At 41.8% G+C, this 24,024-nt stretch overlaps 1 protein-coding gene across 11 annotated transcripts in view; it reads right to left on the bottom strand.

Annotated features, from left to right (window-relative positions):
* Nucleotides 1–203: 203 nt before the first annotated feature.
* PTPRT (protein tyrosine phosphatase receptor type T) overlaps nucleotides 204–24,024 on the bottom strand; it is a 582,374-nt gene continuing 558,553 nt past the window's right edge. For 10 of the 11 annotated variants that reach the window (XM_080557602.1, XM_080557611.1, XM_080557610.1 and 7 more), the window contains 7 exons: nucleotides 22,299–22,430; nucleotides 19,095–19,220; nucleotides 17,537–17,700; nucleotides 16,899–17,034; nucleotides 13,626–16,200; nucleotides 11,103–12,298; nucleotides 204–5,709 (listed from right to left, as the gene is read on the bottom strand). In XM_080557602.1, coding sequence (XP_080413728.1) covers nucleotides 16,147–16,200; nucleotides 16,899–17,034; nucleotides 17,537–17,700; nucleotides 19,095–19,220; nucleotides 22,299–22,430 — 612 coding nt within the window. In that variant the 3' untranslated portion in view covers nucleotides 204–5,709; nucleotides 11,103–12,298; nucleotides 13,626–16,146. Of the gene's footprint in view, nucleotides 5,710–11,102; nucleotides 12,299–12,329; nucleotides 16,201–16,898; nucleotides 17,035–17,536; nucleotides 17,701–19,094; nucleotides 19,221–22,298; nucleotides 22,431–24,024 lie in introns of those variants that run through there. The other variant, XM_080557601.1, reaches the window with a different exon arrangement.

Genomic DNA, 24,024 nt, shown 5'->3' with positions numbered 1-24,024 from the left:
GCTACATTTCCCATCATTAGCATCTGGATATGGAGACAGTTCAGCATGACAGCTCAACGGAATGCTATTCCCAAGAGTCCTTTTGTATTTAGGAAAGAGTCGGAGCAATGGTGGACAAAAGAAAAACAAGACTGTGCAGAGCCTAACGTTTCTAACCAAGCAGAGTAAATTAAAATCAGCAGAAAATGAAAGACGGTCCTTACATGCAGCACAGCAGAGTCCTCCCAGCGCAGATGTGGGACCCCCCATTCTCTGGCAGAATCAGCTCTTCCCCTGATCATTTGTGCTAGAAGCCAGGCTGAGCTGTCATCCAGCGAGTTTTAAAGCCAACAAATGTTCCCATCTCCAATTGTTTTTCATGCCTGCAATTGCAAGTGTATTCAGAAGAGAGAGCAGGCAGACAATAGCAGAAGGATTATATTTCTTAGGCGTACGTGCTGCAGGGATCATGAAGCTGAGACAGAAGCTGAACACCTCTTGGCAACTGTATCTCATGGAAGAAGCCAAAATCCTCGTTCCTTCTGGACAAAGGGAAACTGCAGGATTTATAAAATGCTATTGTTTATATCCTTTAAAAATAAAACTATGTCATTTTCTGCTTCGGCTATAGTTTAATTGGTACATTGAGCTGAAAGGGAGCAAAAGTGAAGCTAGCAAAACTTTGCCTAGAGCAGCAGTTTTGTTCTTAACTATGCTCATTACTTCATTTTTAACATCTCTTTCTCCACTAATGTGACAAAAGAAGCCATCGGCATCTCCTTCTCATTACTTAGCTCAAGGATTTCCCTCCAAGACCAGAGGTAAGAGGTTCACCCCACCAACGGGGGTCTCTGGACAGGAAGGGGCTGGATCCCGCAGTGCCGTCAGTGGCAGTGGTGCTGGCAGCACCAAGCAGGCACCCAGGGTGGACCGAGATGCTCTGGCACATCGGGGTAGCCTTCCTGTTGCCTCCTGTCTAATTAGACATCACATATCTGTGCTTTGAAGTATCCACAGCTAGATAAATAGATATGCTCCTATTTAGCTTGTATTTATTCTTTCCTGATTCCCACCATTTTAGCAGCATTTCCAGGCTCTGCCACCTCCTGGGAACATCCCAGTATTTCGTTCCAGGAACACAGCGACGGGGTAATGCACTTGACCTTATACATACAGTCTTTTCCTTTACCTTTTCAAGCAGTTTTTCTAATATCTTGACAGAAAATTCTGGCTGTTAAATTTCTCAAGCAGCACAGCTAAACCTGACTTTTATGGTATTGTAGTACTTTTGCAATCAGAAACTACACTAATACATTCATTTTTTTTCACATGGCATTACTATGACCATGGCTAGACTGTACCACTTGGATTGTACAAGCAGCGCATCAAACACAACTCTGAACTTTGCAGGTTACCCGTCTCAGAGCATGCAGGGAAGAAGGACAAGACAGAGGGTACACTTGCCAGGAGGCGTTTTGCTGAGTGATGCCCAGAATGCACACATGACCTGGGGACGTTTGCTTTGTGCATATCTGCAAAACCTGAAGCGGTCACAATTTTACAATACGCTCATGTTCTCCTTCAGGTGGAAGTCAGCATCTCCAAAGTTTTTAGGTCTGTTAGACTCTTACTCGGCTGCAGAGCCAGAGAAAACAAAGCCTTTATACTGCTGGAATTCTGGCAGAAGCCCAGGCTGCCTGCTGTTACCTGCTCACACCGACCCAAACAAGTCTCTGAGCAGCAAAACAAATCCACCTGCTTCCAACTCATTGCACATTTTTATCTCCAAGAGAAAGGTAAAGGTCAGTTTAGGCACAGCTGTTAGGTTAATGCCTCCTTGAAGGAAAGATTGCATCAGGGAACAGTGGACTTCTGTTCATTTAGAGGACACTAAAATCTGCAATATCCTGAGACTAGAAGGTAATTGAGGGAAAGTAGCAATGACATTTGAGGCAACCAGATTCACTTGGTCAGGCTGTTCCTGCTTGCTCGGATTCCTCCCCTCCCTTCTGAATCCTTTTGATTTTTTTTCTGTTTGTAACTGCAAGCACACCACACAAATCATCCTTTCAAACTTGTTCCTACCTTGATTAAAAAAAGAAAAAAGGTGTTTTACAATTCTAATGCTGTAACTGCTGTGCGTATGCCAGAAGTTTGTTCCTACTGTGTCAGCCCATACAACAGCTCAGCCTTATCTGCACAGCACAGAGATTTGAACAGGTTTAAGAGAGCTTTCAGAAATTTAAATTCTCTGTTTACCACCCAGTAGCCTCCTCTGCTTCTCAGCACACACCGTGCTGACGAACAAACACAGCCCCCTCCTAGTGCACACACATCCCCTCAAAAGGAGTGGTATGAATTAAGGTCAAGTCCTAACTCAACCCAGCTTGAAGGAAGTGCCCGGGGTGGTGGGCACTAGACAGAGCAGAAAGGGGAAAAGGTTTTAGGTCCGTGTGATTTCCCACAGGGAACTGGGAAGTCATAACAGACACTAAATCATCGTCACCTCTTCAGCCAGGTCCTCACAGTGCTTGCTAAGGGAGGCAGCAGCCATGCTCAGAGGTCTCAAAACAAGCAGTGACGTTTGGAAAGATTTGGGAGAAAATTCCAAAGACATGAAATTGTGGCCTTTTTGATGACAAAACACACAGCACCCCACGTCTCTTCCAACAGGGATCTCTCCAGCACACATCCACCTGGGCTAACTCTTCCCCAGATAACATACACAGCTTCGAGCTTCCTAGAAAACCCTGCGTGCAGTAGCATAAAAGCTGTTTACGTATATATTCACACAAACACTTCTCTATATACACACATTTATATAAGTAGAGTTTACAAGCTGTATATATATATATAGTATGCCCTATATAAATCTGTATACACACACATATATACACAGACAGTATATGCAACTGACACAAGACTCATTAATTACAGAAGTTAAACTTGTGAGAAAAAATTAAGCCTAAATTTCCCAACAGTGAAGGTGCAAAATGGCAGTAGAATTAAAATAATATTTAATCCAAATGATCATGAGTCTCCCTTTCCAGGGGCCCAGGCTGTGGGAGCATCCTATGCAGCGATGTTACCTTGTCCATTAGTGAGGCGGGGGGGGAGGCTTGAGGCAGCTCTGCTGGCCAAAGAAAATTGCTTCCCAATGAAGACCACCAAACAGCGTAAGGAAAAAGCAACAGAAAATGATTTCAGTGCTTAGGTCATTTCAAATTGGACAGAACATGTTAGCAAAACATTTCATTTTGATCTTTCCACTCCATGGGAATTCATTTACCAAAAAGGTTAAATCCGTAATTTTTTTTAAAAGCTTGCCTGTTGGGTTCAAAGGGTGCAGCTTGCTCTTATCACTACCTCAGAGCTTGATGTGTGACTGATAACTTCTAAGCCTACGCTTTTTTTTTTTTCTTTTTCAGAAGTCTGTGAAAATGCACAAAAAATGCAAGTAATTGCATCCTGAGGTGATGGAGTTATCTCCCCCAAAATCCAGGCAGATTCCCTGGAATAAACTTTCCTCTCTGAACTCCTCCCGGTCCCTGCCTGCAAAGACTTACCACTGCTTACACAGTGTCGTACTGGGGCCACAGTGGGAAAATCATTTTAAAAGCAGCAGTCAAAAACGACGGAGCAGTAGCACTGAAGCAATGGCAGTGTTTTCCCCAGCCTGATGCATACAAAATTCTGACATCGTTCAACATGCTTGCAGACCACAAGCTGTTACAATATCCGGGACGGATAGAAATCCATTCTCTTTTAGCAAGCTGGTATCTGCTTGTATTTCCACGCTGTTGGAGTGTCTTTTAAGCCTGGCCTTATCGTTCCCAAACTGCTCTTTTCAAAATTAGTCTCCAAACTTGCAAAGCTGACTCCTAAAAGCAACAGTAGCAGCAGGAGTCTGCCAAGGAGAAAACGAGAATTATTTGCATGCTTATAGCCCAAACTGGTTTTGAGTTAATACTTCCTCTCTGCTTGATATTTTTGCAGCTGTTCTGCTTACCAAGGGTGTGAGGCTGGGAGAAGGAGCCTATTTGCCTTGGGCACCGCACATTAGTTGTTGGCAAGAGGCTGTGATGCATCTGAGAGGTGCTGGGCAGGCTGGAGAGGGGCAAAGGGGGCTGCCCTGAGCCCATGTGGGATCCCACCTCTGGCAAACACCTGGGAGGAGCAGGCAGGACGTCCCTGGCCACCTTCAGAGGTGATGAAAAATGAGAGAAATCCCAGAGGGATGAAATTTGTTGTAGCCCTGGAAAGCACTGGAAGTTGTTAGGACCGAGGGAGCAGCCTGCTCCAACACCACTATGGGAAAAGGCACTATTGGGTCAATCCCCCCTCATCCCCAGACATGCTCACTTCTCATTTCTCAACTCCTGAGCTTGGGCCAAGCCACCAATTCACACGTCAGTCCTGACCCTGCTGCAACATAAGCAGATCCGCACTGAGAAGGATTTGTATTTATATAGGTAGGGTTTTTTTATTTCAACACCTGCAAGAACAAGGACACTTTTAGATGATAGAACTTGGAGTGAAGCAGATTAAAATAAAAGGGTGATATACCAGTAACACAGCAAGCAGTTAATGTATGGAACTGCTACCATTCATTAAAAAATGCTTGCAGGCTTTAGAATTTAGTGTAAAATTTTACTGGGAAAAAAAAAAAAAGAAAGTGGCACTTAAGTTTTTCTGCACCTGGATACAAAACATCCATGAGCAACACAAGACTGAAGCAATGGGCCTCAGCTTTGTGTAAAAGATGGCTTCACACATTTCTGGAGAACCTCCATAGCCAAAAGCAGTAAATCCCCCCAGATACCTTAGATGTTACCAATGGTGCGGAGTAAACTCAAAATCAAATCTGTAAACACAAACGTAATTTCTACATTCATGTAATTTAATGAAGATGCAAAGTAGAAACAAAAAATATTTGCTTATTTTGGCTTTTGGTATTAATTTTGACTCAGTCCATACCTAATCTATCCTTCAAACTACAACCAACAGAGGAACTATTACTGCGTGTTGTGTTGCTTTTTGTCATACGAACATGCTGGGAGCTGGCTGCTTACTAGAGGTGTATTCACACAGTCAGCCATGTGGTGTAATTACAGCTCAATGGCATGTACACAGAAGCACAGAGAACTGGGGTTGCTCATTACCTCCTTTGTTAAAGCCTATTTTTTTGTTGCAAGATAGTTCTTATGGCATGAGAATAAACAATAATTTTCTTTCTTTGCACGTCATCAGCATTTTCCTAGACAACTCATTCCTTCATCGTCAGCACTCATGACTGTACAAACACTGCCAATAACCCCTTCCAGTAGCTCTTAATTTAGAGGAGTATTTGTGCCCAGCTTTTATAGCAGGAGGACAAGGTGACAGGAGACATGCACGCACACAGAGTTGTGCACACAGTCATATCCCTGCTCTGCTGATGGGACAGGCTGATTTGCAAGAAAGATGCACAAAACAGGACTGTCTAATCCTGAAGGGAGACACCCGCTGGATGTGCTGTTGGCATGCTCCAGCACTGGTTAGAAGCCCTACATAGGTCCTATGTATGGAGAGAGCACAATTCAAAACATTACCTGGAAGAAAGATCACTGTAGATATTGCCTGATACATTGCCTGATGTTGCCTGGTACATTGCAGGTAACTGGGACCCTCTCCTGTCTGCTCAGCGCACTCAGTCATGAAACACAAGTGAAATGATAGTCCTAGGAACACCTTCAGAGATTTCAAAGAAAGGAATGTTTAGTACAAGCTCTTCAGCCTCTTGATCCTACGTGGACTATCCTATATGTGAGCACACTGAGGGAGTTACCGCTAGCAACTTCTGGCCTTACTTTTCTCCAGAAAAACGTTCTGCATCTTTCATTAATTTTTATATACAAGCCAGACTTTCTTTCACAGATGTTTTAGAGGGAACCATTTATACAAGCACAAGCAATAAAGAGCTATTTTATCACATTGCCAGAAAATCCATCAAGTTGCAGCATATCTTAACAGTATATCATTTACAAGGTATTAATAAAGGAGAACTAAATATTATATTACTTCTGGTATAAAGAGTCCATTATAGGTGTTTATAAACAGATCACTAAATGTTATGGACTTAAGTAACCCTATTGACCTGCACCATAAATGCTCTGTAGCTATTGATTCACCATATACTAACACTTAGTGGATAAACTTTTACAGGCAAGTTACAAACTCTCTCTTCGTAAGAAATATGACATCCTCCCAAACACACACAGAAATGGCTCACACACACACACACAAACCACAACAAATGCACAAAACCAAAACACAAGAAAGAACAAAAGCCTTTTTTTATTTGGTTTACCTCCTGTAAAATTAAAGTTATACATCGGTGTACAAAAGTAAACACAGAACAGCCCTTTTCTTTTTTTTTTTTTTTTAAGGAAAAAAAAGTTTTCATAATTTTTCAAATGTGGAACTTGACAAAAGAGAGGGAGGACCTGAAATGGCCAACCTAGATGGATCAGAGGAAGAATTTCCAAGAATAACCAAGAAGCATTAAATCTGTTCCTTCTCTCTTTATGCCATTTTATGACGTAATTTGCTTGCAGTATATTCAGTAACGGAGGGAATGCAACTCATCTAACCAAAGAGATCTCAGAATTAGCTGTCCAAGTTGGCACTGGTCACCTGTCTACCTTGATCAGTGGAGAAACCAGGAACATCCAGAGGACAGCCCAACACATTTGCCTTACATGGCTCTATCCAAGGCAGCTTCATGCTCCGGAGAGGCCTTTTTCTCACCATCAAGGCCATTGTCCAGGTTCCCTCTCTAGAGCCGGATGACTATCATGTGGACAGCCATGTCTGAATAAGACAAGCCCCGTTTTTAACATCTGCTCCTATACAACAGCTGCATATTCAGCTCAGCATGATGTGTGGTATTTGAAGGTTTAACCTGTGAAAATGGGAGCTTCAGCTTAGGCAGAGTGGTATCAATACAAAGATATTGGTTATCATGGGAATGGATGGAAAAGCAGCAGCTGATACTTGAAGGCATTGACTGAGCTGGATTAAATCTCTACGGGTTTGCACCCTGCAATGGTAACACCATGGAGCAGGGTGTGAAGCACTTCGAACCCCAGGCATTTCTGAATTCTGCATTCCCCAGCTCATAACCCATTGCTGTCTTATGCCGGGAAGACAAGAAAAGAACAGAAGGGTGAATGTGTTTCTAAATGCTGGCACTTCAATGTGTATCCTTATAGGACCACCTGCAATACGTCTCTTTCTCTGCTGTTTACATTCCATAAGTGCAACCTGTTGTTAATATCAGGTGTCTGTAAAATATGAACCAGGCTCAAGTACCAAGATGAACTGTAATAAATCACTACCAATATACAACTGTTTCTATTAAACACTCAGGACTGCACCAGTAAAGTTTCCTCTCAAATACTGGTGTGGAGCTTGCTCTGGCATCGACTTTTTCCTCTTAACTGGCTCCCCACCATAACAATAACTCTGTGAACACCTTTATTTGAGCCAATACCTAGTGCAGAGTTACAGAATAATTCTTCATACCAATGAAGAATTATAACAAAGTATTTGGAAAAGAAAAAAAATGAATCTATACAGAAATGAGTACAAAACTATGCTTCCAAGACAGATTTACCACACTTTAAGAAAAACAAGAGCTACATCATCCTTGTTCAGATGCCTGATTTTTATTATTTTTCTTCTTAGTGAGGCTAATTAACAATGTAAAAGATATCAGTTCTTACCATTTGGGTTGTATGAGGGTAGCAAGACAGGACTTTCTTATTCTGACACTAAGCTGTGAATGTGCTTGTGCTTGCATTGGGGGAACAAAGCAGTGTTCAGAGCACAGGAGCCTCGTCTACTTTCTTGCCTACAGCCTCCTACTTTGTATAAACTGACTTGGATGGCAAGCACTGCCATGTGGCTGTTGATAAATGAGGGCAGAAGACGGCAGCCTGCTGGTAAACGTGTGAAAATATTTGTTACTGACATCCGTATCCTACATTCAAGTTTGGCATGCAACACCTGCACACAAAATACCCTCGTGTGCCTGTCTATAGGAAACACCAGAAAAAATCTCAGTAACATTAGCGATCTCTATTCAGCTCTTGAATACCAAGGAAACGAGACAGTAATACCTGTTAGAAGGAAAACACTGCAAGAATATGCTTAGCTCTAACTCATCCTTCAAAGACCATAATTTTAAAAAATACTCAGCTCACATACACTGGCTTTCTGCGAGGGCTGGCTCAAAAATTTCAGCTAAATTCAAGTGCTTGGTGAATTCTCTTTGCTGCTGTTAAGCTACTTCTGAATGATAACCATAATGTAAAGCGAGCTGCCCATCAACGTGACAAGAAGCTTGTCTTGATTTTTCATGTGCCATCACCCCGCCATTGCTAATAGTATTACTTGCAATATATTGTCCCCTGTAAGTGCAAAGAAAAGGCACAAGTACAAGAGTCTCTTAGTAAAACATTAATCTCAGATCACAGATTTATTTTATGGATTTGCAACACAGCCCATATTACAAACATTGTCTGGGAACATTTACAAGAATAAATAAGATGGACTCGCAGTTGTAAAAAAAAGATTACACTTCACTGTAATGTACAGTCAAAAAATATATCTGATATTCATTGACTTGACATTATTTACCTTCCTTCTTTTAAGCTAGAAAGAAAAGACACTGAATGCACAGTGTTGAGATTTTTGTATTTATAATTTTTCCTTTTTTTTCCCGTACGTGCTTTATCTATCAAACATCCAAACTGTACAAGTGAGTTTCACCAGTAATCCATAAAGGCCAAAGGAGGGGAGATGGGGGCAGAATTGCAACAGCAGAGACTTGCTCTCATGCAGCATTCCTCCCTGCTGGCAGAATGCATCCAGGGAGCTGGATAGGATCCTGCTGATCCAGATGCAGCTGCAGCATTGCTGTCTGAAGTAGTAACAAGTCCGGTAACAAGTGATGCTAGTACGTTTTAATTTCAACAGGATTGGCGCAGAGGGGAAGGAGGTGAAGGAGATTAAATCAATACAGGAGTGAATTTTGTCAATGCGGTTAGTCAGTATGGATTAAATGTGTCAAGGATGCAGCCGCAACGTTCGGCATGGAAGAGCAGCGTAAGTGCTGAAGACATAAGAAAGGGCTACCAGGGGTGATGAGGGGGATAATGCCAGTTCTGCTCCAGGTACACCGAAGTCCAGCACATGAAGCGTTAGAGCTAGTTACACTTTCAGCAATGCAAACAACCCATCATCATCTGTCCTCGGGAGTCTTTTAGAATAGCTGAATTCATGAAAGCTTATAAAGTGTTGGCCACACTCCCACTTCCACCCCTGCGAACGCACTCCTTTCTGTAACTTTGGGTAAGGAAGATTTCCTGGAGGTCCCCACTGAAAGATGATGTACTCACACAAGGAAATAAACCTCCGCAGAGCAACATGCTTGAAGCATCTCACAAAGACCCCCAAGCAGTAGTGTGCCAGGATATCAGATATCCCAGTAGAAAGTCTTCACTGAAACCCTGTCATTTTGCAACAAGTACTTCTGCTAAAGTGACCCCTATTCTGTTGGTAACTTGTATCAAAAAGATCAGGACTGGTTCCAAAGGTTACATCTACAGTGTACCTCCACTTTGCAACAACAAGCAAATCCTTGCTCCAGACGAAACTGTCTCTGACTACATTGCTTAGAAACAGCTCATGCTGAATTGACTTGCAAGAAAGTAGTTTTCTCCTCACCCCCCCAACAGGAAACACTATGGGAACACCAGCATCTGTCATTCAGTCTGCTGCACTATTTTGTTTTTTAAGGGTTAGGTTGAAAAGAGAAAATAAGGGTGAAAAATCTGTTAGAGGCACTGGGACAAGGCTAGGAAGGCTCATTTAGATCTCTCGTTTTTTACAAACAGAACAAGCTGCCAGGTGTTCACAATTATGCTACTCCAACCTGAAACTGTAGGATATTCTAAGTGTAGTCTACTGGTTACAAGGGAGGCTTTTAGAATCTTTTAACACAGAAAATAAGGATTATAGACTAAAGGCCACTGGAACTCAGCAAGATTTTTGTCTTTCCATAAAACTCAGTATCACCAGGATTTGGTCTTGACGTATATAAATGCATGAATTTACTTAACTGCTATACCAAATTGTATATTCTTCAAATACGTATGAGGAGGAAGATGACTAATATTTTCCAAGTCAATAAACAGATACGACATGATAGATTTCCCTAGCGGCCCTTGCAGAAAGTGGGCTTTGCTTGCTTGCTATGCTGTAGGAAGAACTATGGGTATTTTGGGGAACAGGGAAAGAAAGGGCACTTGCATTTAAATTGTGTATCATGTATGTATGGCTACAGAAGACTGCAGTCTAAATAAAGTATGAACACAGGAGGGTTAACAGAGTACTCATTACTCATTTCTGTATACCTAACTTTAATTAGCTGGCTTCCTCAGTTCCTGCTCCTGAAAAGGTCTGTGCAATGAACATGCAATACTCTGTTTTACCACTTCACAGTTTTCTAAGAGGTATACTGAGTTTTAGACCCAAGAGTCACGCTGAATACCTTTTGTCACATGGTCCCATTTATGTTTCTAACGGGTTGACTGAAGCTTGTTCACTTCAGACAATCGGAAGGATCTCAAATGAGAACCAACAGGTTCATACCAAGTTCAGAAGATGCCCTTTCCAACAGCTAAAAGTTAACTTTGCTGCCAGTATAACACAGTTGATTGTTTAAATGTATTATAGGACAAAGAAGTTTTCCGAGTGCAACATTTGCACTGTATTGCACATGCAGGAATACGCCAGGACTGTGCACAGCTCTCTGATGACTTTCAAAGAACCCTGTGAGCGTGACAGATAGGGGCACCTTGTACTTGAAGATTCCTCTCAAGAAAATCGCCTTTTATCTCTGTCCCTCAGGATTTATTCCCTCTGCTACACTGACTGCTCCATCTCTGGAGAGTTCCGCAAGGTGGAATGTGCTACCACCTGGTTTTTTATGATTTTGGCATGAACTCAGAAAAGTAGGAATGACATAAGTAAACCCCTGCGAGAATGAGAGGGAGAACAAAGTGGAAGTTTCCTACCTGTTTCAGGACTCCGTGTTATCTTCCTTTACCTCCAATGTTTGTCTTTCTCCAAAGGACATTTCTTTTCCTTTCCCTCTCCTCCAGATAGCAATTGGTTGAAATGCCTTCGGAACCACCTGCTGCAGGCAGGATCCTCTCTCCTTTCTCTGCCTTTACAGGACTCACAAGCAGTGACCCATGCTGACTGGCCTGTAGGCCTAATTCTAACCTAATTCTAAAGGACCTGTGAAAAGTAAGTGGAAAAACAAGTCTAATATCTACAAGCCTAAATCTACTACTGTGGGGTCTATATTGCCACTGGACATTTTTACAGGGCATTTACAGATCCAGAATAAAAGGTAGAAACCTACTGACACGCAAATCCATGTTTCTCTGCCCAGAAGCTACGCTTTGGGTTTCCCTCCTTTGGCCTACAGAGTTACATGGACCAGACTGATTAGGGGTTGCAGCATTTCCCAAAATATCTGTCTACTTTCTGGGCGTGTGGGTGTAAAATGGGTTGGCGCTGAGCAGGAGAGATGGGGTACAGGAACTACAGCTTGATTTTTGGGGGGAAAGGTGACAAAGTCTATGGCTTTTTCATGCTTGTAAAAATCTTTCCTTCTAGCCGCCTGTTGACTGTGGACTAAAACGGACAACTCTAGCTCACATAAATGGCTGAAACGTGAATAAATTAAGTGGGACCAACCAGTGTTGGAGCTAAGCATGACAAAAGCAGACAGAACTCTGTGCAACTTGGCTAAAAAATTTCAGTCGTGAACTGAAATGCCTCCTACTCACCACAGACTTACTGGATCAGAGAATACCAGTTATTTCAGTCCGCAGACCTAAACCCGCTAAATCCCCATCTGCTTGTTTGCCACCTGTTTCAGTTGCCTTCACACGGACACTATGCTCCCATCCATGGTCTGTTTTCTTCACATTAATAAACAAGTACCTCAGGTCTACTTACAGGTCCTCAAATACCTTTTTCTTTACAGCCTTTTTTGGGGGTCTAGGGGTGGGGAGGTGCCAGCAAAGGATGCAGCTCCTGCAGAGATCTTAATTTTGAAAAAAATAAAAAACTTAAAAAAAGATTTTCGAAACCTACTGTACCTTGCAGTGTGTTTAGTCTCTCTGTCTCTTTTCTGCAACAACTCAGGGTCTCCATTCTCCAGCAGCCAGCCTCGATATCTCTTGCTTCAGTTACATCCCTTAACAATTTAAGATGTTAGTTACCCTGTGTATGAGATAGTCCCCATACCCCCAGCCTTCTTGACTTATTTCCAGTTCCCTGAATTTCAGATTACACTTCAGATCCATACTGTGCTATCAATAAACAATTCTCACCCAACTCCGCCAGGATGTTGGAATGGGAATAAATGTTTTCCTTATCACCATTCAAATATTGTCAAAATCATATTTTCCCAGCCTAAAATTCAGTCATTGAGGAATTCACCTGTTCTACCTTACATTACTGCTCCCCAACCACAGCAAGTAATACTTCGGTTGGAAAGTTTGTCCCTGACCCTATGAGGAGTGAGAAAGCCTCCTTTACCTCATCGTTTCTCTTTCCCAGTGAAAACAAATCCAATGCCCAGGATCTTGCTTCAAACACGTTACCTATTTTGCTACTGGCTGTTCTCTATGGTTTAAAGAACCTCAGGATAACAAGGTTATTTAAAGCGGCCTTCTTTTCTTTCTCTTCATCATTAATTTATATCCAACATATATGCACTGAGTAGCAAAGAACAGTGTAAATCCCTGAGCCAACACAGACCCAGGTCAGTCCCCTGAAAGCAATGCAGCTGTGTGCTGATATAACAGTTTGGGTCCATACGCAGAACCACCTGTAGTGTTTGCTGAGCATCCTTCAATGCTGATTGTCAGCTGAACATTAGAAGAAAGCTGAAACACTGAACTGAGCTGGCACATAATCAGTTGTGACTAACAGTTGGGCTGTGCAAACTCACAACATTTGCATTAAACTTGTTTCTTGAAAATACAAGGTAAGGTGTAGCTTAAACACCTTTCACTGCTAACATCACTTTGCATTCTCAGAGGGCTACAAGCACACGAAACATGTCAGCTGGTACTTGCCACTGACCCTGTACTAGTATTTTTCAAACCATGAAAATATGTTCAAACCTACCTCAAGACCTTAAACAACTTCACTGCAAGAGCTATTCTGCTCTGCTCATCTAACACCTGCTTCTCTCCTTGTATACATCCCTCCTCTAGGCTTGCTTCTGGCTTTTAAATCTACTTTCCTCTATGCTATTGTTAAGCCTAGAATCACCTCTGACACTTATTTTTTTGGTTATATTGCCGTTTCTTCTACTTCTCTATTCCCTTTATCCTGGGTATTAACCTCAGAGCTTGAACTAGTCCTTCAGTAGCTAGAGGTATGCTAGCTTCCACGTAAAATTAACAGAATGTTAAATACTAATTAATATTTCCAAAGCTTCTACAGGGAGTGAATCTCTCTGGCTTTCTGGAGCTGGTGAAGTCATGAACATTTCACTGGTAGTTCTTCCTTACCTTCTTTCAACCTGGGCAGTTGAAAAATCCCATCTGGGATCAGGATTCCCTCCTTCCTCTTCTTTGCAACTGGCCCCCAACTACTGACCTACGCTGTTACAGCAAGCTGTGGTTACAGCAATTATGCCTGGAATCCAAACAGTTGTATTTTGCCTTCCTTCTAATTTTTATATCATAATTTTGCCTTGTCTTCTGTTCTTTTGAGGAATTGCTTGTGTAGCTTAGCAGAAAAAAAATAAAGAAAAAAAAAGTAAATCAAACAAGTAATTTGTTTCCTGTAACACCAGACATTCACCTGAAGCCCCAATATAAACTAAAGGGGATTTCTGTAGGCAACAGAGAAGACCAACCTGAAACAGAGCAGAGGAACTTGGGAGGGGGTTCTCATCAATACTTTGTGGCACTCTAGCTGCATCAAAGGATGCTGTAGTCCACCACATTTAAGACCTTCAAGATTTTCACTTGTAAGAAGCCAAGAATCCAAAGCATCTTGGAAAGAACATGAGCTAAACAGTTCAGCATCCTCTGCAAGCCCCTTCTCTGCTTAGCAGGAAGGAGGATTATTGCTGTTCAATTTGCAAATACCAGCATCCTTTCTTAAGTCTGCTGCAAGTCCTGACAGAGATAACAACTTTTTGGTTAGATACTGGTCTATTTACGTCGAGTTGCTTTTATCAGATTTAATTTTCATACTTCATTGTCAAGTCAAAGGTATAATTTTTTTAGAAAAGAATGTCTATGAAGCAGAGGTGCCTTTTCAATTTACACGTGGAATTAGTACATTTTTTTTGAGCTTCTGGCATTCTCTATGCCAGGCATTAACACAACAGAGTTCCCAGCACAGTCTCTGAGTATTTACTTGGGGGTGGAAAACTACAAAGTGGTAAGAAAGCAGAGTTTTCCTTAAACTCTTACATTCAGTCTAGCTTTTAACAAGTCTGTATTTGAAGAAACCTGCATCTCCCAGAATCTAATTTACACACAGAGCAACCCTGTATCCCTGCACCCTCAAGATAAATAAACAGCTAAACTGAAATACTGAATATTGCAGTCCTTGTTCATTTAAAATTCTCCAAGATCATCCTGCAGACCTTAGTGATCAACTACTTAAGCATACTCTTCTAGAAAAGCAATTTCTTAGCTTCTAGGAAGTCAGAATGAGATCCAGAACCATGGCAAAACACACCTGATGTTTGTTTCAAAGAAGTAGAGCTGCACAGGCATTTCTGCAGAAAAAAAACAAAAGCTGTGTTGCTTAAGATGGAAAGTTGCTGTGCTGGTCGAAGACTTTTCTGAGCACATGTCAGAACAGGTTTCTGTGTATGTACATCACCTTTCCTACAGCCTGGATGGGTTACCATTTTGAAATTTGCAGGGGCTGGAAATGCGAATAAATCACTCAGCTACATCTGATTGTAAAACAGTTTGGAAACAGTGAGGAAACCTTGATCAAACCCAACTTTAAGATTACCTTCAGATTCTAAGCTCTTGAGCAGGAACCTTCTTTGTTCTCTCTTTGCACAGTGCCTAGTTCAGCAGGGTCCTGTCAGGACTAGGGGTCCTAAGTTCTACGGCAATACAAATAATAAATAAAAAAATAATAATACATAGTATATGATCGATAACACCTACTTTATACCCTGTTTTTCAAAGACACACTGCACCCCAGCAAATACTTGAAAAATATGGTAACAAAGTTACCAAAGTTGCAAGACAAATGCAATTTGTTTGATGCAAATATTTAACCTTAGGGTTTAAGTGGCTGGGAAACTCATTAATGCTATTGCTTCACCAGCACTGAAATGAACACGGAGTAGAGATGTAACCAGTTCATGCACACAGCCTTGGGAGTCTAGCAGAAACTGGGAGGAAACATGTAGAAGCCGAGGCAGTGAATCCATGAACAACTTCTCATCTCCATCATCTATTTTCATGCTAAGAGGAACCAGATACAGAAATATAATTCCAGTGGTTTTTGGTGTTGGCCTTTTCATTTGGAAAATAAAACAAACACAGGTAAGGTAGGCATATTGTAATGAAACATGTCATAGATCCCCTATGGCTATCTCATTTTTCCCAAATGACTGCTGCATGAAATTCAAAAATTAAAGACTGAGATTTGAAAATAAAAATATAACTTAAAAAGGAAACATTTAAAAGAGAATTTCCTAAGGGTTTCATTCTTTCCCCACTCTGCGGCAAGGAGAGCAAAAATACAATCCCAAAGAGGAGAGAAGTCAGAGGGGATTAGAAAGTCCAGTCTTTCAGTCTGTCTCCCATTTTGCTGATTTGTACAGTAGGTTATTTAAGAAGCGGTAGATGCTCCAATAGAAAGCAGGCAGCAGCAAACACAGGCATCATCTCCTCCTTCCAGCGAGGTCTGTGCAGTCTCAGTCTCTTGCTCCGGGAAGGAGAGGTTTTCCTTCCCACACTTGTTACTGCCTTCTAATGTGGGAGAGGGGAGAAGCGTCTGCCAGGGGTTGGGGTCTACCATGTCGGAGGCTCCCCTCCCTTCGCTGGGCTAAAAGGAACTCAAGTATTCCAGTGCAACCTCGTATACAAATTTATACTGTTCCTGAAAGACAAAACAGAAGTCAGTGACGCTGGGATGCAGATGAACTCTCTGGAGCCTCATTCCACAAGCTGCCAAAAATACCTCCTCTCTCCTTCTTAAACATTTGGCAGGACCAGGCAAACATTAATTGTATTTCTATGTGATACTGAACAAGCATTACTAAGAGATGTTATCATCAATGGAAGAGAAAAATGCTCAAAGAGACAGCCACCCTATGGACTATTCATTAGTTCATGTTCCATGCCCTCACTGCTTTTGAGGAAGAATTTAGTGTGATCGATTGAGATATTTGAATTCAGGACAGTTTAATCTCTCTGGTTGCAGGGAGCATGGTCTGGGTTTCAGACTCTTCTCCCTGTCTGGTTTCAAGGCATGTAACAGCAATAAGCACCAGGCTATATACATATGCAAAAGGACAAATCCTACCCGCTTCCCATAGCCATGGTGACTGCAACTTGGGGTTTGGCCTCCTGGAGGCAGCTGGGTGTGGGATGCTCTGCTCCCCATGCTGCTCAAGACGAGAAGTAGTGGGACTGAGGGACTCACTGCATATGCTAAAATAGGACTGAATTTAATTCTGCTGGCTTCATATTATGCTTGGGTTTGATTCATGCTGGGCTAAGCCATGAAATTTTGTACCTATACTGAAGTCCCCCTGCATATGCTGGGTGGGGTAAAGTGTAGAAAAAAAAACTTACCAGTGACTCCACCATGTTGGACTTGTTATTCCGTAACGTTTTCACTATGTGGAACACGTCAATGATATTTTGCTGTTGAATCATCTCACACACACTGCAGATGGCACAGAAGGTGCCACTACGTCCCCCACCGTTCCTGTGTGCAGAAGAAAAGAGGCAACAGATGAAGCCAGGCAAGGGAAGAAAGCACTACTTACACAGCAGCACGTACACCAAGAGAGGTCTGTATTCAGCAGTCTGGTTGACAAAGCTCATGGGTTTGTGGAAAAGCAGCTCTGCAGGGGCAGTGTGAGAGCTGGCAGCGCTGTGGCACGAGGAAAGGGAAGCTCATCCCTGGTAGTGGCAGAGAGGAAGCCCTGGGCACTGCCATGCTCCTCTTCGCTCCTCTGGGGCTCCATGGTCAGAGCCGATCACACCAGAAAACAGCAGAGACTTTTTGGCTACTCCTCCCCACAATCAGTAAAATCTCTGGGCCAGGAGGTAATATAGCACAATATTCAACTTGAAGTGTATTACAAATGTAATTTAAATTCGTTTTCCGCAGCTGAAGCCTGGCAAGCAACCAGATTTCCAGATCCATAATCGGTCCTTGTCAGACACATTTTGTGAGGCTACAGACGTTTTCCAGTCCTACTTACAGGCAGTGGACAACAGTGCGGCCGTCTCGCCCATCATACTGCTCCTGCCACTTCTCCAACCTTCTGACCACCTTCAGGAGGGAGCGTTTGGAAGGAGGGGTGTCCCTGTATGCTGGCCAGCCAATGTATTGCAAGTGCTGAACTATGCGATATCCATCTTGGGGCTGAAACAAAGAGCATTTTCAAGATGCTAATGGGAACGTGGCAGGAAGCAGGGGGCACCAATTACATGACATCTTCCCCTCTAAATTTCATATCATTAATGCTAGCATCCTCCAGCTCTGGGTATGTGATGCCTGAGTCGCGAACGAGGACTTTGCAGTATTCTGCATGATAACCATGATCTCAGATACTACAAAGTCAGGCAGAAAACATCTGCTAAGGATCCCTTGTTTTGTTTCCACTAGAGAAAAAAGTCTCATCAAATTGTAAGAACAGATCAAATATACCTTCCTGGTAGCCTCTGCTGGAGGTCAGGTGTGCCATAAGAATTAAAGACAAAGATGGCCCTCAGAAAAAAATCTCTGGGGACCATGGTAGAAAGGATCCTCACAAGGATTTTAGCAGTGGCTGTTGGTGGTGAATACAGACGGGTGCAGAGAAATAGGAGTTCACAGCATCCACCCTGCCAGCACTGCATTTACAAGCCAGCTTTGGTGTGAGTCCCAGGGCCATACTTTTATTAGCTGTAGGACTTCACAGCTGTCCCTGGTTCAGAGGCAATTGGCTTGGGCTATGGGGTGGTGAATAGGTACGTGATTTAGCCATTCACGTAGTTAGACCTCAAGGTTCACTCCATAATGGCGTAATTGAACTGCTGCACAGGCTCTGACCACACAGAGACAGATGTGTTAAACAGTATTGAAATGTAATTTTTGGAGCCTGATTCCACTTCTGATTAAAAAAAAAAAAAAGGAACAAAAAAAATAAAAGAGATATAATCAATCTGGGGAACAACTAATGAGAGAAAAATTCCGTGCTGAAACCCTCCCTCTCCCTGCAGCCCTGAAGTTGCATTGCCTGGGTCCAGCATGCAGATAAACTTTGTTTCTATCATTTCAGCTATATTGGAGATGAGGAACACAGACAAAAAGTTGCTTACAGAAACAGTAGTTGCTTATTTGTAGGAAAACAGTGGCCACTGGGAGTCCAGTCAAGCCAGTAAACATTGCATTTGTCTTCAGAGACGATGCACAGTAGGTAACAGATGGAGAGCATTTGACACTGTCTCAGTTTATTTCCTATGATACTGATGGTTTTATATTGGCTACTAAGTGATTAATTGTTCTCAAATATACATAGAAAAATGAATTCCATTTAAATACAGATTTTCAGCTCATATCATCCACTTTCTACTTGCAGCCAAGAGCCTTTTACCAATATAGACTGATGCAATTAAATGTTAATTAAAGGAAGTAGCTACTACATTCTGCAGTGGAATTCTGCTACTAGGTGAGAGATTCAGCATCTCTAAACCATAGTCTAGGTTCTGCCTCCTCCCCTTCCCTAAATATATTTTTGAGAATAAATAGGGAATCTGATATTTTACTGATCTTACCCTGGCCATGTTACAGATCCGGAATATCCGGTTGATGATGTCTTCATCGATATCTGCTGAAACAAACTCTACTTGAATGGGGCCATAACAACATGACGTCTTCTCTGGCCAGTACTGCATGCAGAGCTAGTGAGAACACCGAAAGGGAAGCAGAAAGCACCTTAATATTAACAAGGCAATGCATGATCGGTCTTCTTTCACTTCAAATTCATAACCAGCTGAAAATCCATAGCAAATCCCTTATTACAGAATGTATTTGCTCAGAAAATACCTCCTTCTAGCTCTGCGAAACTTCTTTATATCATGAATGTGAAGACAAAAACAAACATATTTTAGACATTTGACTTTTTTCCTCTTTCAGTATGAACACAATTTCTGATTGAATTCTGGGATGTAAAGGTGCAGAAAAGTGGCTGGCAAACAAACAGGGCATAGATTTAAAATGAGCATTAAAAGACCAGTGTCTGCAGGTAAATGTAGTAGGAATCACATAGGTTTGAAGTTAATGAGGGAACTGTACACACATCAACAAAATTAATCTTAAGCAAGGTGGAATTTTTCTGTGCAATGAACTTTCTGGCATTCTGACTCTGCCAGCGAGCAGGGGAGGGAAAACAAGTTAGCTCTGAGAGCAACCAGAGCAACTTCAACTTCTGGGTGAACCACAACTGAACCTCTGAAGTTTGTAAAGCGGGCTAGAAGTCATTTTTCTTATGCTGATGCTACTGAATTCAAAGCATAAAAAAAACACACTACTATTCACACAAATTACAATCTAAGTATTTCAAACCCGTCTGGAAATAGATCACGGCAAGAAAATATTTTGCATGAGGTCTCATTAGCAATTTCTGCTGAGATTGCATTTTTCTGTGTTTTTTTTTTCTTCCTATTTTCAAGTGTAATTTTTGAGAAGTCTTGAAACCTCTAGATGCTCATTTGAACTTGATCTCAGGCTTTTCAGGTTCAATCACTGTCAGTAATATTGTCATATGTGTGCATGCTACTGCATTAATTCTGTATTCCTGTTATTCCTTTGATCATATGGGATCGAATTGGGCGGGATGAAATTGTATGCATCTTTGCCCTTGTTAGTTTTTCAAAATTAAGAAGCAAGCCAAGACCACATAAGCAAATCCTCCTTTGAAGGTTGTCTTTACTCTTCCTCCAGACTTTCAAGCATCCTACAGATTTTGTCTCAAAGCATTTGTCCAATAGACAAGGAAATGGAGATGGGAGCTGAACAGGTGCTTTAGGAAACAACCTCAAGGTGCAGCAGAAAGAAGGGAAAGGTTAAACTTTACCTGAATTAAAAAAAACCTGCTTCTCATAAAGCAGGTCTGTGAATGACCATCCACCCAAATGCATACATTTGCTTATACAGTGCTTAAAACAACCTTTTATGTTCTCTGAACTCCAAATGGTTTATTTGTACTTTTTTCTTGCACAGTACATTACAGGCTCACTGACCTATTTATTTTAACCACATTTTTATTTATTAACCACTTATTTGGTTTTAACTACAGCTTCTGTGTAAGTAATTTTTTGTGTTTTATTCATGTAGATGAGTAAAACATCCTGCTTAAGCACACAAGTGTGGCATTTGCATGCAACCATATACACTGACAGTTTTGTTGTGCTTATGGTGTCGTGCTTGGATTAGGCAACGATGAGCAGCTAGATAATAACATTGTTGTACAATAACAGTGCAAGCATGATGTCGTAACACAGTTAAGCTTCCTTTTCAGAAATCTCACTTTCACAACTGATAGCAAACTTTCACACCCTGCCTTGAGAGCTCATAAGATACAAACTTTAAAGCTATCCTTAACTTCCAGTGCTAGCTGGGTGTTTTTGGCGTTGGCTGCAGACTTGAGGTAGGTGACACCATGCTAGAATAACTGTCAAAGTGACTTAATTCACTGCCAAACCTCCTTTTCCATGCCTGAAAACTACCTCATAAAAACTGAAATTTTCTAGGGAAAAAAAAAAGCAGGTAAAGTCTTCTACAGAAAGATAGTCGGCAAGAATAACACCGTCTGAGGCTGATAGGTTTCTGAGAACGAAGTGTGAGAAAGTATGCTTGGTTTCCAGAAAACGCTCTGTTTTTCTTTTAAAGTGTCTGAGAAAAAGGAAAAGATGAAATCCGCCTCTGGATGCCATGCCAAGACTCAGAAGCAGGCTGGGTAAATCAGGAAGGAGGCAGCAAATGCACAGGACTTCCAGTTCTTCGCACAGAGGGCTGAGACTCAGCCGGTCACCAAGAGAGCCCACTTCTGAGCAGAGCTCTCACCGCAGACAGAAATGAAATCCCACAGCTTCCACCCTGAAGGGAGCTCCCCTCAATGACCAGGTGATTGGTTTCTCCATTACCATCCAAAAAAAGAGACCAATAATCCTGCTGCCTTCGAGTGTGGTAAAATTTTGAAGACAGCGAAGACACAAATGAAAAATTAATCCATGAAGTACCAACTACTTGAGAGTTCTTCTCCTGTTTAACAAGTGCTGTAATGGGTGAATTAGCAATGCCAAACGTACTCTTCACACAAATTGCATGATTACGCCTTTTTGAAAGCTGTTATCTTCTGCCACTCATCAGCAAGGTGGCTGGAAATTCTGGAACAGGAGCAACAGCAACGACTCCTCCCCCTGCAAGCTCAGCTTCTGAAAATAATGGTGTGTTTGGTGGCCAAGAAACCAACTTACACATGACACTTAAAAAATAATAATTAAAAAAATATACACAGCACAATGTGCTTCTCCAAAAATGGTGCAAGCCGCTCCTCTTAGTGCTACAGAATTTCATTGGAAAGCTCAGGGAAAAGATCCTTCCTAGGTTTTCAGTGTATCTCTGGGTTTTATTTTTCTGGAAATGCTGGGTGAACAGGCAAGCATGAAGTACATATTTTTAGGGAGGAAACAGGAGAAATGGAAATCGGTTTGGGTGGAGAAATTATACGCAACAAAGGCAACATACTAGATATCTCATCCCTGTTAAATGCAGTGAGAATTAGCTGCCTTAGAAAGGGTCAAGCATGTGGACCTGGGCCTTTATCCTTCTTAATACCCTAAACCATTACCTATTACATTCTGGTTCCCATCCTTTATTTTATTTATTGACCACAAGAAAATGGCAGCAGAAACCCTCTTAAAACCCTTTGGATCTGAGAATAAAGCTACATGACTGAATGATGAAAAATCACTTACCTGTGCTGCATCCATCTCATTCAGCATCACGACAGAGGAGCAGTTATAATCAAACACCAGCCTCCAGAAGTCTGCTACGGTGTTGGGCAAAGGGTGCTGAGTTACAATAAAGGCAGCAGGTTGCTTGTGGCTCTAACAAAAGAATAAGATTAGTTAAAAAAAAAAAAATCAATCAACTTCTATTCAAATGAATATTATACCCGGGAGGCTATGGCTAGGCAATCTGAGCCATTTAACCAGATTATACAAATCACATATCTTTCTCCTTGTTATCACTGCGCATTGAATGAACGTCTCATAATGGGATTCTTTTGCTCCCAATGAAGACATTTCATTAAAGAAGTGTCACAAGAGCAGAGATTACCTAAATCAATTATTTATATTTTGAGACTCAGCAAATAATACTAATTCTACTATTACTACTATCAGTAATAATAATAATGGGAAACAAAACAGCTGGAAGCAAATGCTCTCCTTTTTGCTGCAACGGACTCCAGGACCTAGTGGAGGGATTAGCCCCATCTGCCATTGCTCCCTGGTGGCATGGTGCTCCAGAAGTGGCAAAGCTGGGTCACAGCCATCCTTTAAAAGGATAGGGGGGAGTATTCAGAGTCTGCACCACTGGCATTCAACTTCTGTTCCTACTCTTCCACCTCAAAAAAGCCTTCTGCCCTCAATTTCCCTGACTATGAGGGGGGGAAACCTAACCTCTGCGGGGCTGTGTTAATGAATGTTTGAGAGGCACTTGGAGATGAAAGGACAGAAGCTCAAAACTATCGCTTTCCAACCACAGCAGGCAATGCTCAGACGAGCCTACAAACGCTGCGTCCTTTGTGCTGTACTTCTGTGAAGCAGACATGAATCAAAAGGTACAATGCTTGGTTTTAAAAAAAAAGCAAAGACACAGATTAAGATTTTGGATTTAAAGTAAGTAAATAAATAAATACCCATTGTATTAAGATGGCAGCCGTGGGGGCTTGCCTTTTCTCCTCCACATGAGCCAGCTGTGAGTGCAAGTGTGAGTGGCCCAGGGAGTGTCCCCCTGGGAGGGGGACAGGGCATCGTGTCCTGCACCGCTCTGTGGGGTGGCTGCATGCATGGGCAGGGTGATGGGAAGTGAAAAATTGGTGGGAAAAGGAAAGCTGTTGGGAAATGATCAGTCTGGAAGGGATTTCCCTCTTTCTTCATACAAAGTTTCTATACACAAAAAAACGCAATTAGGATTTTTGTATGGAAGGATACAAATATTAGCAAAGTGCTTTGTGGTAATGAGGGCCAAAATGTGCAAGCACTTTCCCAGTCCCTAAGAAACAAGAGAATTGATTCTACAGATTTGCTAAGGCATGAAACACACTTTAAAAAAAGAAAAAAAAAAAGTTCCTTGGGCATATTTGCAGTGAAGACATCACAATTTTCTGAAGAAAAAAAGAAATTCTCTAAAATTAGTTCTATGATCATTTGACTTAACCTCATAAATGCAGTACTATCACTGTTCCCCAAAGACTGAAAGAACAGACAAAATTAAAAAAAAATAATAAATGACCCTATTCAACATCACTTGGGAAAAAATGATGACACTTCACCCCAGACTGTATTTACAGACACTCCAACTGCAATAATTAGTGCCTTTAAAGGCATCCCTATCCAAAGGCAGCTAAGCACCACAGCAAAAAGAAACCATCAGCATAAGCCACCCCATAAAAATGACCTGTGCTGTGAGGTTCTA

This window comes from Anser brachyrhynchus (assembly GCF_964034855.1).
Source record: "Anser brachyrhynchus genome assembly, chromosome: 16".
NCBI lineage: Eukaryota > Metazoa > Chordata > Aves > Anseriformes > Anatidae > Anser > Anser brachyrhynchus.
This window is presented reverse-complemented; position numbering and strand designations above follow the sequence as displayed.